A 12,660-nucleotide genomic window follows, 5' to 3' on the forward strand; every position below is an offset into this window, starting at 1 on the left:
TTTTGTCAGTGCAGCTTTGACATCATGGACCATAAGGTGCATACTAATTCAGCGTGAGCAGGAACCCTCAATAAAACTGAATAAAAAAAAATTAAGTGACGGTGAGATACGAAGAAGGCAGATTCACCTGTGTTTGTGTGTCAGATTTTATCCATCCAGATCTGAGCATTTCCAGTTCCATTGTCTCAAAACACCACTTACATCTACAGCTATTCCCAGTTTCAGATAAAAGTAACCACGTCAGATCTGGGGTCGGGGGGTGGGTGTAGTATCATGATCATGACTGAGAATAAAAATGAAAAAAAAAAAAAAAAACGCTAACTTTTACAAGTCCTATAAATTTACACCAGCTATTACAGGCACAATTCAAATGTATGTTTTTATTGTATAATATTAACAATAACAGCAGCTAACTACTCAAAACAGTAAATTTGCAGGGGAGCTGGTTTCGAACTCACGACCTCTGGATTGTAAATCGGCAGTTCTAACCACAGCACCACTGAAGCTGTCATATTGTACTTGCACCTTTTGTGAAAGTGTTTATTTGATCTTTGGCCATCAGCCTTCACACATTATACAGATCATGTCTACATTTTGTCATTAATTACTAAAACGTGAAAAAGGTTTCTGTTTTAACAATGTGTTTGCATAGATTGTTGTAGACACAAAACACACATCAAATTATTTCCCCTTACAATTCTGGGTTGCTCACTCCCATATAATCAATCAAGGCAGGAACTGGGAGAACTTCTTGCCCGTTCTGAGGCGGTGGGGGGATGGTATAGCAGGCTGTTTGCTGCTTGAGCTTAATGACACATTTACAGTAGAAGACAAAACATGCTGACGGAGAGGTGCGAAGGGATTTAAGGTGGGCCGGATTTACGAGTTTTTTCGTTGGCTCCATCATTTTGGTCCCAAATCCAGATAGCAGCTGGTTCTTTTGCAATGAATTCCATCAGCTGAATCAAGTCTCCTGATTTGATGCATACCTCAATACTGTAATTGGATGAGCTCCTCAAGCAGCTAGAGAAAGAACAGTTCTTGACTACACTTGACCTGATGAAAGGGTACCAGCAAATTCCTTTTAGAGAGTGTGTTAAGGACAAGGCCTCGTTTAGTAACCCCTGTGGACACTAGCAGTATTGTGTCCTCCCATTTGGCTTGCAAAGGGCATTGGCCACTTTCTAGTTTCTAATAGATAAAGTGCTATGGCCCCACAACTCCCATAGCTCTGACTACCTAGATGATTTTGTCATCTGTTCCGGCACATGGGAGGAACACCTGAAGCACGTCAGAGTGGTTTTTCTTGCACTTTGTGAAGTTGGGCTCCGAATAATCCCAAAAAAATGTTATTTTGGGCCAACTGAGGCCAAATACTTGGACTACATGATGGGTGGAGGGACAGTTTGGCCACAGTATTCTAAAATCTCTACACTCCTGCATTGGTCCAGGCTGTGAACCAATCAGAATTTTCAAGTTTTTTTTTTTTATGTCTAGCGCCAGTTTGTGCTGTTTTTTCCAAAAGAACAATGACCTTGATTAATTTGACAAAAAAGCATGCTCCTACCACAGTGGTAAGGGATTAAAAAAAAAGAGGCCTCATTTTGTGACCTTAAGCAGGCCATCATGTCAGCACTGGCTTGATGACTCCTGATTTTTCCCTCCCTTTTAACCTCTAGACTTGTAGCTTCACACACTGGTTTTGGTGCAGTGCTGAGCCAAAGCATTAATGGTGTTGAACACCGATAATGTACCTGAGCCAGAAACTACTGGACCTGGAGACCAGGTATGCAGCAATGGAACAGGAAGAAGCCCTGGAAATTAAATGGGGCATTCATCAGCTAATGTACTACCTTCTCAGCCATGCATATACTCTTAGTGACGGACCATGTGCCATTACACTAGATGGCCTTACACAAGGAGTCAAATCTGGACCTACAGCCATATAAATTTGGGGTTCAACATTGCTGAGGATTCCTCCATGCCAACACAGAGGCTTTCTTTATAAGAATAAATTGAATTACAATTAATATTTATTATGCAGAAGGATTCAAAAAGTAGAAAAAAAACACTGTAAAAGAAAGGTCACCAAAACAGTTTAAACAGAAGCAATAACACACTTTTGCTCATTTTTCTACTTGGTGCCACTTCCAGCAAGAACCCTTCCTGGCAAACAGCAGGAATAATCAACTATATGTAAGATTTTTTTATATTTGCTGCTCAGCATGATATACATTTGCAGCAAATGGGTTAGGTGAGCTGATGCATATAGCCTGATTTGTTGTGTAAAAGCAGTACAAGCATAAAGATGGATCAAAGAAAAAATGAAAAGTAGTTTAACTGCAAACTCCAGGTCAGTGAGTAACTAGACACAGCTTTAAATTAGAAGATCTCAAAGTACTGGTAAACTGATATTGAGACAGAATGTCAAAGGGGAAAATGAACTCTTACAGATCCTTTCGGGTAACAGCCAAGCCTGTAAGTGTGCAACTATTCCTGAGAGAAAAAGCCCAATAATACTCCTACTTTGGTTCAAATGTTACTAAGAAATCAGTTGTCTTTATGCTGACACTAATAAGCACTGAGAATTACCTCAACATGTCTTTCCAGCTCTTGCATAAGAGTTGGGTATTTCTCTAGTCTCATGAACGGTCTGCTCAGACTTGTGGTTAACGTGAGGATTCCGGGACTGCTTGCACCTTGACTCTCCATAAGCCGTTCCAGTTCTTCACTTAAAAAAGAAAAACAATAAATAAATAAACAAATGGGCAGTCACAAAATCATCTAATGTCATTTTCGAATGGTTCCTGCATTAAAGTGCAAAAATCAAAGCCTCATCTAGAAAATATGTCTGAGTCTAACTTGCATACAATAAATAATACTTCAAAGTGTTTGATGTTTATATTGACACACTTTTTTAGTCAGTTTACCAAATATACAACAATGCAAGATATACAGCACTTAAAGCAAAAAATACTGTGTTTTCAACTAGGAGCATTGTAATAATTCAGAATAGGAATCTGATCCCTATGATTTCCCTAAAGAACAGAATTCTTGAGCTCAAGAATACTACTATTAAAACTGGGCTTTTAGATACAATTCTTTTTTTTTGATGAACATATCTTAAAAAAACTACTCTTGCTACTTTGCTACATATTGCTAACATTTTTAATTCAAAATATAACATTTTATTAATACAGTACTATATATCATTCTAATTTGCTTTCAACTTTAGAGGGCTCACAGACTTGTATACAACACATATGAACATTACCATCATCCATATTACTAACCGAGAATGGTAAACCGGATATGGACGCAGGGACCTGCCCGTGGACGCAGGAGACATAGTGCGCAGGCGCCACACAAAGCCCCCCTCCCCAGAGTGAAACGGGAGAGATTACGAACGTGCACAGGCGCCACACAAAGCCCCCCCGCCCCAGAGCGAAATGGGAGAGACTACGAACCGTCTGACATGCCCCAACCAGGATAAAGCGAGGTCAGAAATAAAAAACAGAGTAGGAAACAAAGTAAAACGTCATAAAGAGGTTAAAGAACGGGGCCAAACACATGGAGAGCAGGTTACAGATGATGAAAACTGGAATGCAACAGCTTCAAAAAAACCTAGGCACGAAACACATGCAGAGCGAGATACAGAATATAAAAGCAGAAAAAATGACAGTTAAACGTCCACACCACACAGCGGAGGCAGACCTGGAAGGTGCAGGCACCGACATCGCGCGTCGGAAGGCGCGGGAAAGTACGAAAGGCAAAGGAGCCTACACAGCATGGTAAAACCCGACATAATACGGAAGGCGCAGGCGTTGCTGCCATATTGTGAGTGGCACTACTGCGTAGTGAAGGCGCAGGCGTCACCGCCATATTGTGCGTGGCACTACTGCGGAGTGAAGTTAGGAATAATGTGCTGCTTGGGATCGTACAAAACGGCAAACGCGACCCACCGTCTGAAACTGCGGGGGCAAAACAGGCACGGGTTCAAACTGAACGAGCCCGACTGACGGATATACACCTACAACGCGCGTCTCAAACCGCAGAAGCAGGATTCAAAACAACGCAAGCTCCTACAACGCGTGTCTGAAACTACGGCTGCCCAGCGGGCACGGGTTCAAAACGCAGGGGGTAGGCGAGCGAAGCGAGCTGGGGGCAGAGCCCCCTTGTTGGTTACTAACCCAGCCCCAGAACACCAAATGCTTGCAGATTTTTGCTTGGATGAGGTGGGCTGTTATGATGGCAATTACTTTAATCAAAGGTTAACTGCAGCGTTTTTGCTTAATCAGGCTTCTTATTTTCATGTTGTTGTACATAATCTACATATAACAGCTACAGAATGAATCTTTAAGCAAGTGAAATAAAGTTCTAGTCAGTTTTGTATTATTTTGTGTTTAAAAATTAGGTGCATTGAAAAAGGAGCTGTTTATTCTCCACTTAAATAAACTAGACAGGAAACAGGAAACTTAACATTCAAAAAGGCATTTGTGAAAAAAAGATTTCATACTATTTACATACTTACATACAGAAGAAAATGTTAATCAGACACTAGACAGGAACAATCCTTGGATATGGTGCCAGCCCACCATAAGGTAAAAACACACAAACCATCAGAGACTAATTTACCAACAGCAATCCACCTAATCTGCAGGTTTGTGTATTATACATATACATACACACACACACACACACATATATATATATATATACACATACACACACATACATACATATACATACATATATACAGGTGCTGGTCATAAAATTAGAATATCATGACAAAGTTGATTTATTTCAGTAATTCCATTCAAAAAGTGAAACTTGTATATTAGATTCATTCATTACACACAGACTGATGTACTTCAAATGTTTATTTCTTTTAATGTTGATGATTATAACTGACAACTAATGAAAGTCCCAAATTCAGTATCTCGGAAAATTAGAATATTGTGAAAAGGTTCAATATTGAAGACACCTGGTGCCACACTCTAATCAGCTAATTAACTCAAAACACCTGCAAACGCCTTTAAATGATCTCTCAGTATAGTTCTGTAGGCTACACAATCATGGGGAAGACTGCTGACTTGACAGTTGTCCAAAAGACGACCATTGACACCTTGCACAAGGAGGGCAAGACACAAAAGGTCATTGCTAAAGAGGCTGGCTGTTCACAGAGCTCTGTGTCAAAGTACATTAATAGAGAGGCGAAGGGAAGGACAAGATGTGGTAGAAAAAAGTGTACAAGCAATAGGGATAACCGCACCCTGGAGAGGATTGTGAAACAAAACCCATTCAAAAATGTGGGGGAGATTCACAAAGAGTGGACAGCAGCTGGAGTCAGTGCTTCAAGAACCACCACGCACAGACGTATGCAAGACATGGGTTTCAGCTGTCGCATTCCTTGTGTCAAGCCACTCTTGAACAAGAGACAGTGTCAGAAGCGTCTCGCCTTTGGACTGCTGCTGAGTGGTCCAAAGTTATGTTCTCTGATGAAAGTAAATATTGCATTTCCTTTGGAAATCAAGGTCCCAGAGTCTGGAGGAAGATAGGAGAGGCACAGAATCCACGTTGCTTGAGGTCCACTGTAAAGTTTCCACAGTCAGTGATGGTTTGGGGTGCCATGTCATCTGCTGGTGTTGGTCCATTGTGTTTTCTGAGGTCCAAGGTCAACGCAGCCGTCTACCAGGAAGTTTAGAGCACTTCATGCTTCTTGCTGTTGATGTACTTTATGGAGATGCAGATTTCATTTTCCAAAAGAACCTGGCACCTGCACACAGTGCCAAAGCTACCAGTACATGGTTTAAGGACCATGGTATCCCTGTTCTTGATTGGCCAGCTAGTGTGCTGTTATGTTCTCTGTATATATATGTATATGTATATGTATATATGTATATATATATATATATATATATATATATATATATATATATATATATATATATATATATGTATATGTATATGTATGTGTATATGTATATGTATATGTATATATATATATGTATATACATATATACATATAGTCCAGGGCCACGATCACAACATTATAACACGCACCTTCCAAGCAACAGCAAGTTAACATTTCTAAATCTGTTTTCTTTTTTATCTGAACAGATACCAGCAGAAACATTTTCTTTTATCAGGGAACAGCATAAACAGTCTATGTTCAGTAGCAACTCTTTGAGGGCTAACATTTTTTCCAAAAAATTCAGTTTTTTGAAAAGCGCACAAAGCAATGGTTTCACACATAAATCAACATAAAATGTCTGTTACTGCCTGTTTTGCCTGCTGTTTGCGCCTGTTTAAAGCAGCAGCGGCTCGACGGCCAGCAATAATACACAGTGAGCTAGCTGCCTGGAGGTCTTTGCAGTTGCAGTGAGACTCAATATGGTTTGTACCTCCTGTCATCATAAATGTCTGTCCTCCCAGGCAAACGTTGCCATAGGTGTAGCCGCCACACGAACGTGTTCAGCACCACGATCACCTGGGGACTGATCAGCTGATACTGGTACATCACTTTCATTTTCGATCAACATTTCCAGATCACTTGCATCAAAATCGGAGTCCGACAAATCAGAGTCTGATTCAGCGATAACACGGAAAAAAAAACGGAGTTGTTTGCTCTTCACTATTCATGCACGCGCAGGGAATAGAGATCAAATCAACAAAGCTAACTTTCCTTCTAGCAAAAGCGTATCGGAAAGCGCTGTAACAAGAAGATCACTGATTTCTGTTGATCGCTAGCGAGACTAAGGCTTTCAAAATAATGATAATAGAAAATGCATTAACGCACGATAAAATAATTGTCGGCATTAATTAATTAATGCGATAGCACGTTAACTTGCCCAGCCGTGATATACATATATATATATGCTGATTAATCGCTGTTAATATGTGTGATTAACACATTGTAAATTTCTGTAATTCGGTTTTGTTTAATGCAATCCCTAAAAGCATTAATTTAATCCAATCATTTTGACTGCGCTTCACACTTAATGAAACAGTGCGTTGTTTCTTAATAATGGTCTTCATCCACATACACCAGCAGATTTGACACTCTTCCCGGACTATGAGACAGAATGTCAGTAGGCCAATCCTGTCCCTGGCGACAAATACGTTAGCCGTGGAGCTTTCACAGTTACCCATGAAAGGATATCTGATCTGCAAAAGAACGGTGTGCAGGTGCTACATATGTCGGAGCAGCTAAAGAGCAGATCACACACAGTGGAATGTATTTAGCAAAATAGTACTCCAAAATATATATACTGATTTTCCCAAATATATCAATCCCCAGGTGGTGAGGTGGGGTGTCTTGTGATCATTGTTTCAGTGTGAGGAGGTACAGTCCTGATCAAAAGTTTAAGACCACTTGAAAAATGGCAAAAAATCATATTTTGCATGGTTGGATTTTAACAAGGTTCCAAGTAGAGCTTCAACATGCAACAAGAAGAAATGGGAGTGAGACAAAACATTTGTTGAGCATGCAGTTTAATGAAAACAACGATTAAACTGAAACAGGCTGTTTTACAGCTGATCAAAAGTTTAAGACCACACCTCCAAAAAAACCCGTAAACCCCCCCCAAAACAGAAATCAAACTTCCAAACATGAACTCAGTACTGAGTAGCTCCACCATTATTGTTGATCACTTCAAAAATTTGTTGCGGCATGCTTGATGCAAGCGTTTCCATGAGGTGAGTGGGAACATTTCTCCAAGTGGTAAGAACCACTCGCAGAATGTTCAAAACGACACATTTCAGACCTAAGCATATGGGCATCATTTATACAGTCCTGATCAAAAGTTTAAGACCACTTGAAAAAGCAGGATGGGCCAAAAGAGTGATGTTATTCTCCTGGAAGAAGTCCCTTGTCCTGCGGGCACTGTGTACTGTAGCGTTGTCCTGTTGAAAAACCCAGTCGTTACCACACAGAAGAGGGCCCTCAGTCATGAGGAATGCTCTCTGCAACATCTGGACATAGCCAGCAGCCGTTTGACGCCCCTGCACTTCCTGAAGCTCCATTGTTCCACTGAAGGAAAAAGCACCCCAGACCATTATGGCGCCCCCTCCACTGTGGCGCGTAGAAAACATCTCAGGTGGGATCTGCTTGTCATGCCAGTAACGTTGGAAACCATCAGGACCATCAAGGTTAAATTTTTTCTCATCAGAGAATAAAACTTTCTTCCACCTTTGAATGTCCCATGTTTGGTGCTCTCTTGCAAAGTCCAAACGAGCAGTTCTGTGGCGTTCAAGGAGACGAGGTCTTTGAAGACGTTTTTTGTTTTTGAAGCCCTTCAGTCTCAGATGCCGTCTGATGGTTATGGGGCTGCAGTCAGCTCCAGTAACGGCCTTAATTTGGGTCGAGGATTGTCCAGTGTCTTGACGGACAGCCAATTGGATCCTCCGGCTCAGTGCTGGTGAAATTTTTTTGGGTCTTCCACTTGACTTTTTTGTTCCATAACCCTCAGGATCATTTAAGAAATTCCAAATGACTGTCTTACTGCGTCCCACCTCAGCAGCGATGGCGCGCTGTGAGAGACCCTGCTTATGCAGTTCAACAACCCGACCACGTTCAAAAAGGGAGAGTTTTTTTTTGCCTTTGCCATCAGAACGTGTGACTACCTGACAGAAAATGACAATGAATCCACATCTTTGCACAGATTTGGCCTTTTAAAGGTATGTGGTCCTAAAACTTTGATCAGCTGTAAAACAGCCTGTTTCAATTTAATCGTTATTTTCAATTAATTGAATGCTCAAAAACTGTTTTGTCTCACTCCCATTTCTTCTTGTTGCATGTTGAAGCTCTACTTGGAACCTTGTTAAGATCCAACCATGCAAAATATGATTTTTTGCCATTTTTCAAGTGGTCTTAAACTTTTGATCAGGACTTGTATCTAGATTAATGAATGCAAAGTCAATATATGCAGCTACACAGGAGAGTATAATATTGTACCAAATACCTAACCAATCAGATCAAATATTTTTAGTCCTATTCAGAATGAGTTAAAAATCAATATTAGTATCTGCACAGTAGGTGATTTTAATCAAATTAGCTATACGAATTTTGAAGCTTATATCTATAACACTGATGTGCCCTATAGGTTCCAAGCAAAAATACGTACATAAATATATTTCCACTGTAAAATACTTCAGTCTATATTTACAATAGAAAGTAGTTGCAAAAAAAAAAAAAAAAAATGGTGCTCATAAAAGAATTTTGCAGTGCCCCCTTGTGGCATTTTAACATTAATGTAATTGAAGAAAAATAAGAAAAGTAGAAAATACAGATGAAGCACAAGTATGCTAATTCTTGCATGCAATACAAGACACTTTTTGTTTTTGTAATTTTCCTTTTGATTCTTTTCTACCTATTTCTGCTACATTCCTCAAATGTTTTATTTGTTAAAATTATCAAAGTAATGACAGCTTGTGATGTGGATAAGCACAAGTTGTCATCCTAGCCTATGTATAACAGGACTGCCAAATGAGCTTAAAAATCACAACTAAATTATAAAAAAAAAAAATCATTAAAATACTAAAATAAGTATGTGGTTTTTTTCCTAATTTGCTTTGAAATTGAATTGGATTAAGACATACATACAAACTGGAGTAAAATTTCTTTTATGCGTGCATACTTGGCCAATAAATCTGATTCTGATGCATCATGCAAGGATTCAGGAAAAAAATCATATTCATATAAAAAAATTTGACATTAGAAAAAAAACCAGTCTTTTTTGTGGGGCTGGTCTCCAACAAATTGTTAGAGATAAAAAGACATTTGAATTTGAGAGCTTTGTAAAATATTAGTCTGAAATTTCCTTATCAGTGGCTTTATGTGGGTATATCTTAAACATCCATTGGGGAAAAATTTGTAGGGGTTACATTTTCTTGATACATTCAAAAGAACATGAACAAGTTATAAGGGGGTTGGTAGATGAATTGACAATTTAAAAAAGAAGTCACAGGCGCTCATATCATCTTCAGAATTTGAAACAAGCCCAGGGGGATACTGCAGAAGAAAAAATGAAAATTCACTCTAATTCTAATCCTAAAGTCTCAGAAATCAACAACGTGTATTAAGTTTCCATTAAGTTCAAAATAAATTAAAGTGATGTTACTGTTCACATTTAAGTTTAGGTTTGTCAAAAGAGCAACCTTCAGTCGGCAAACAGTAAATTTGCTTCATATGTTGGGTTTTTGAAGCCAAAGTAATGTTCATTACTATAACAACTACATTTTGATGAACATGGTGAAAGTACATGTGATGCACAATTAATTAGTATGAAAGACAAAAGGATGCCATTTCCAGTTATGCGTAATTACTGCAGCTATGACTAGTTGGCAAATTCTGGATTAGCACACAGTGGAAGCAATAGCAATGTCTGCATGTGAGGCACACAACAAAGGGTCTTTTGCAGTAATTCTGAAATAATGGAATAATTTTCAATTGTTAAGTTTGATTTCAGAAAAGTAGCCTTACATGTGGAACAAATACTAAAAAAGAGGGCAAGAGTTTCAATATTAATATATCAGGAGATTGTGATACTTGAAATTTGAATTAATTGAATTTGTGCATTTAATACTACCCTTCAGTAAGTGTTACTATCCAGCTAATGTTTCAGGCACCCTTAACCTCTCTCCATCCTGGGAACATTCCTGTTATTCCCCTCTGAATTCTGCTCCATCAAATATCGGACAGTACAGTCTGTGTTGCTGGTTGATTTATCAATACTTTGAGATTTTTGATCACCCTGACTGATACTATCCATTATTTGAATTTGGATACTACCTTCCAAAACATGAATATGATGTGCAGCAACTAGTGATACTAGTGTTTACAGATTCAATAACATCACTAACAAGCTCATAAAAAACACCGAAAAAAATACAATTTGTAATAACTTGTCATAACTGAAGGCTTTTTGGTGTTTAACCAGTACCCACTTGCTGCTCATTCTTGTTGAGTTAGCGAACAGAAGAATATTGTCTGTTATGATTTTAGCTTGCTTTCAAGGCATACTCCTGTACCAGGCATCAATTTGGTGGACAACATAAATTGAAAGTGCCATGATTCTGGAGATACTGGCACCTCATGTTGTGCTTTTTTATGATAGCAACTGTTAGACTGCTGATCAGACAGATTAGCTGGGAATTTCCAAATGAGGGCTATATACAGAATTATTTTCCAGTCTGTTCATCACTGAAATGAAGATTCTCTGTATCAGTTTTCCTTTTAAGACATTGTGACAGAGATATTCTTGTGAGACAATTAATTCTGATAACTAACTTGCACCCTGAATTTTCAATGTTACTTCACAGCTATTCAGTAAAAGTTGCAAGACTGGATACAAACATTGAAGACATTCAAGAAAACAAATATCAATTTAAATAATTTAACTTACTTTTGGAAAATATTCAGGAAAGATTGAGGACTCCTTATCTTGTGTAGACATAAATGTAACACATTTGAGCTGACTTAATGTGTGTGTGATGCGAGTCGAAAACTGGATAAAAATATGCAGGAGTGAATGAGGGACTTTGTCAGTTAATGTGTGTAAGGTAAGTTTAGACTGGCCGGTTTTTGTTACAGCATCTGTGAGAATTTGGCCCTAGGTCAAATTTATTTTATTAACCTTTAGCAGAAATGGTTGTTTTCAGGTGGATAACAGAACTTGAGATAATCTATAAACCTAACATTTGTTTCTTTAACTTCTGTAGTGTCATACACAGATGATTTTCTCAACACTGCTAGCAGGACTTTAAACTAGAAAATGGGTGAAGCTGTTTTATTACACTCAAATGTATAATGTCAAAGTTAAGTTTTTGTAAATTCAATGAACAGCAGGAATGTTCTAAGTATGTTTGAATGTCTGCTCAACATTTGTATAATGTGTACATGGCAGATACAGTATTCTGAGCACTACGAAAACCTTTTGAATTTAAGCGTAATTCTTGCTAGCATCTGGCCTACAATGAAGGATCACCAAATGCACTCCATATGACCAATGCAGAAAATGTTATGCGAGTGTCAGGAATACAATAAATATTGGATAGCCCTTCATACCATTGATTCAGGAAGTCACTTCTCAGGTGATGTTAAAAGTTGCTGTGAAGAATTTGTGTAATACATATGATAAAATAAAGGACTGGATAACTGAAGCACCACTTGATGTTTTTATTAAGTACTAGGGCTAGCTTTAAGTTTGTAGGTTGAATTTTCCATTTTAATGTGATTGTACAGTGAATGTACTATCAAAGCAATTCAGATGTTTCATCTGCATTTTTCAGAAGTTAAACTTTAAATACAAAACTCACATAACATCTGTAAGCTTAATTAAATAATTCAGTGCTTGAAACTAGAATGGGAAACTTTGCAAAGAATTGAAATGTACTCCAAAAAAGAGGTTCTGCCTCAGTGAACAAGTATTCTTTTTTTTGGCAACAACTTGGCTGTTTGCAAACAGTCAGTTCACCATGTAGATCCTTAGCCAAAATACTGTTTACAGTTATTCAGAATAATCTTATAATACATTCAGTGTGGCAAGGGGTCACAGCCTATCCTAGCAGCACTGGGCACAAGGAACCAACCTTGGACAAAGTGCCAGTCCACTGCAAAACCAACAGCAAAAGAAAAATTAAAGATTTTGTTCTTAATAC

General features: G+C 38.5%; 1 protein-coding gene across 2 annotated transcripts in view; it reads right to left on the minus strand.

Moving 5' to 3' along the window:
* The window catches only part of arhgef6 (Rac/Cdc42 guanine nucleotide exchange factor (GEF) 6), a 172,873-nt gene that overhangs the window by 69,325 nt on the left and 90,888 nt on the right, over positions 1–12,660 (minus strand). For both annotated transcript variants that reach the window (XM_028815801.2, XM_028815800.2), the window contains exon 10: positions 2,593–2,731. In XM_028815801.2, the coding sequence (XP_028671634.1) occupies positions 2,593–2,731 (139 nt within the window). The remainder of the gene's footprint in view (positions 1–2,592; positions 2,732–12,660) is intronic.

The sequence above is a fragment of the Erpetoichthys calabaricus genome, chromosome 12, assembly GCF_900747795.2.
Source record: "Erpetoichthys calabaricus chromosome 12, fErpCal1.3, whole genome shotgun sequence".
NCBI lineage: Eukaryota > Metazoa > Chordata > Cladistia > Polypteriformes > Polypteridae > Erpetoichthys > Erpetoichthys calabaricus.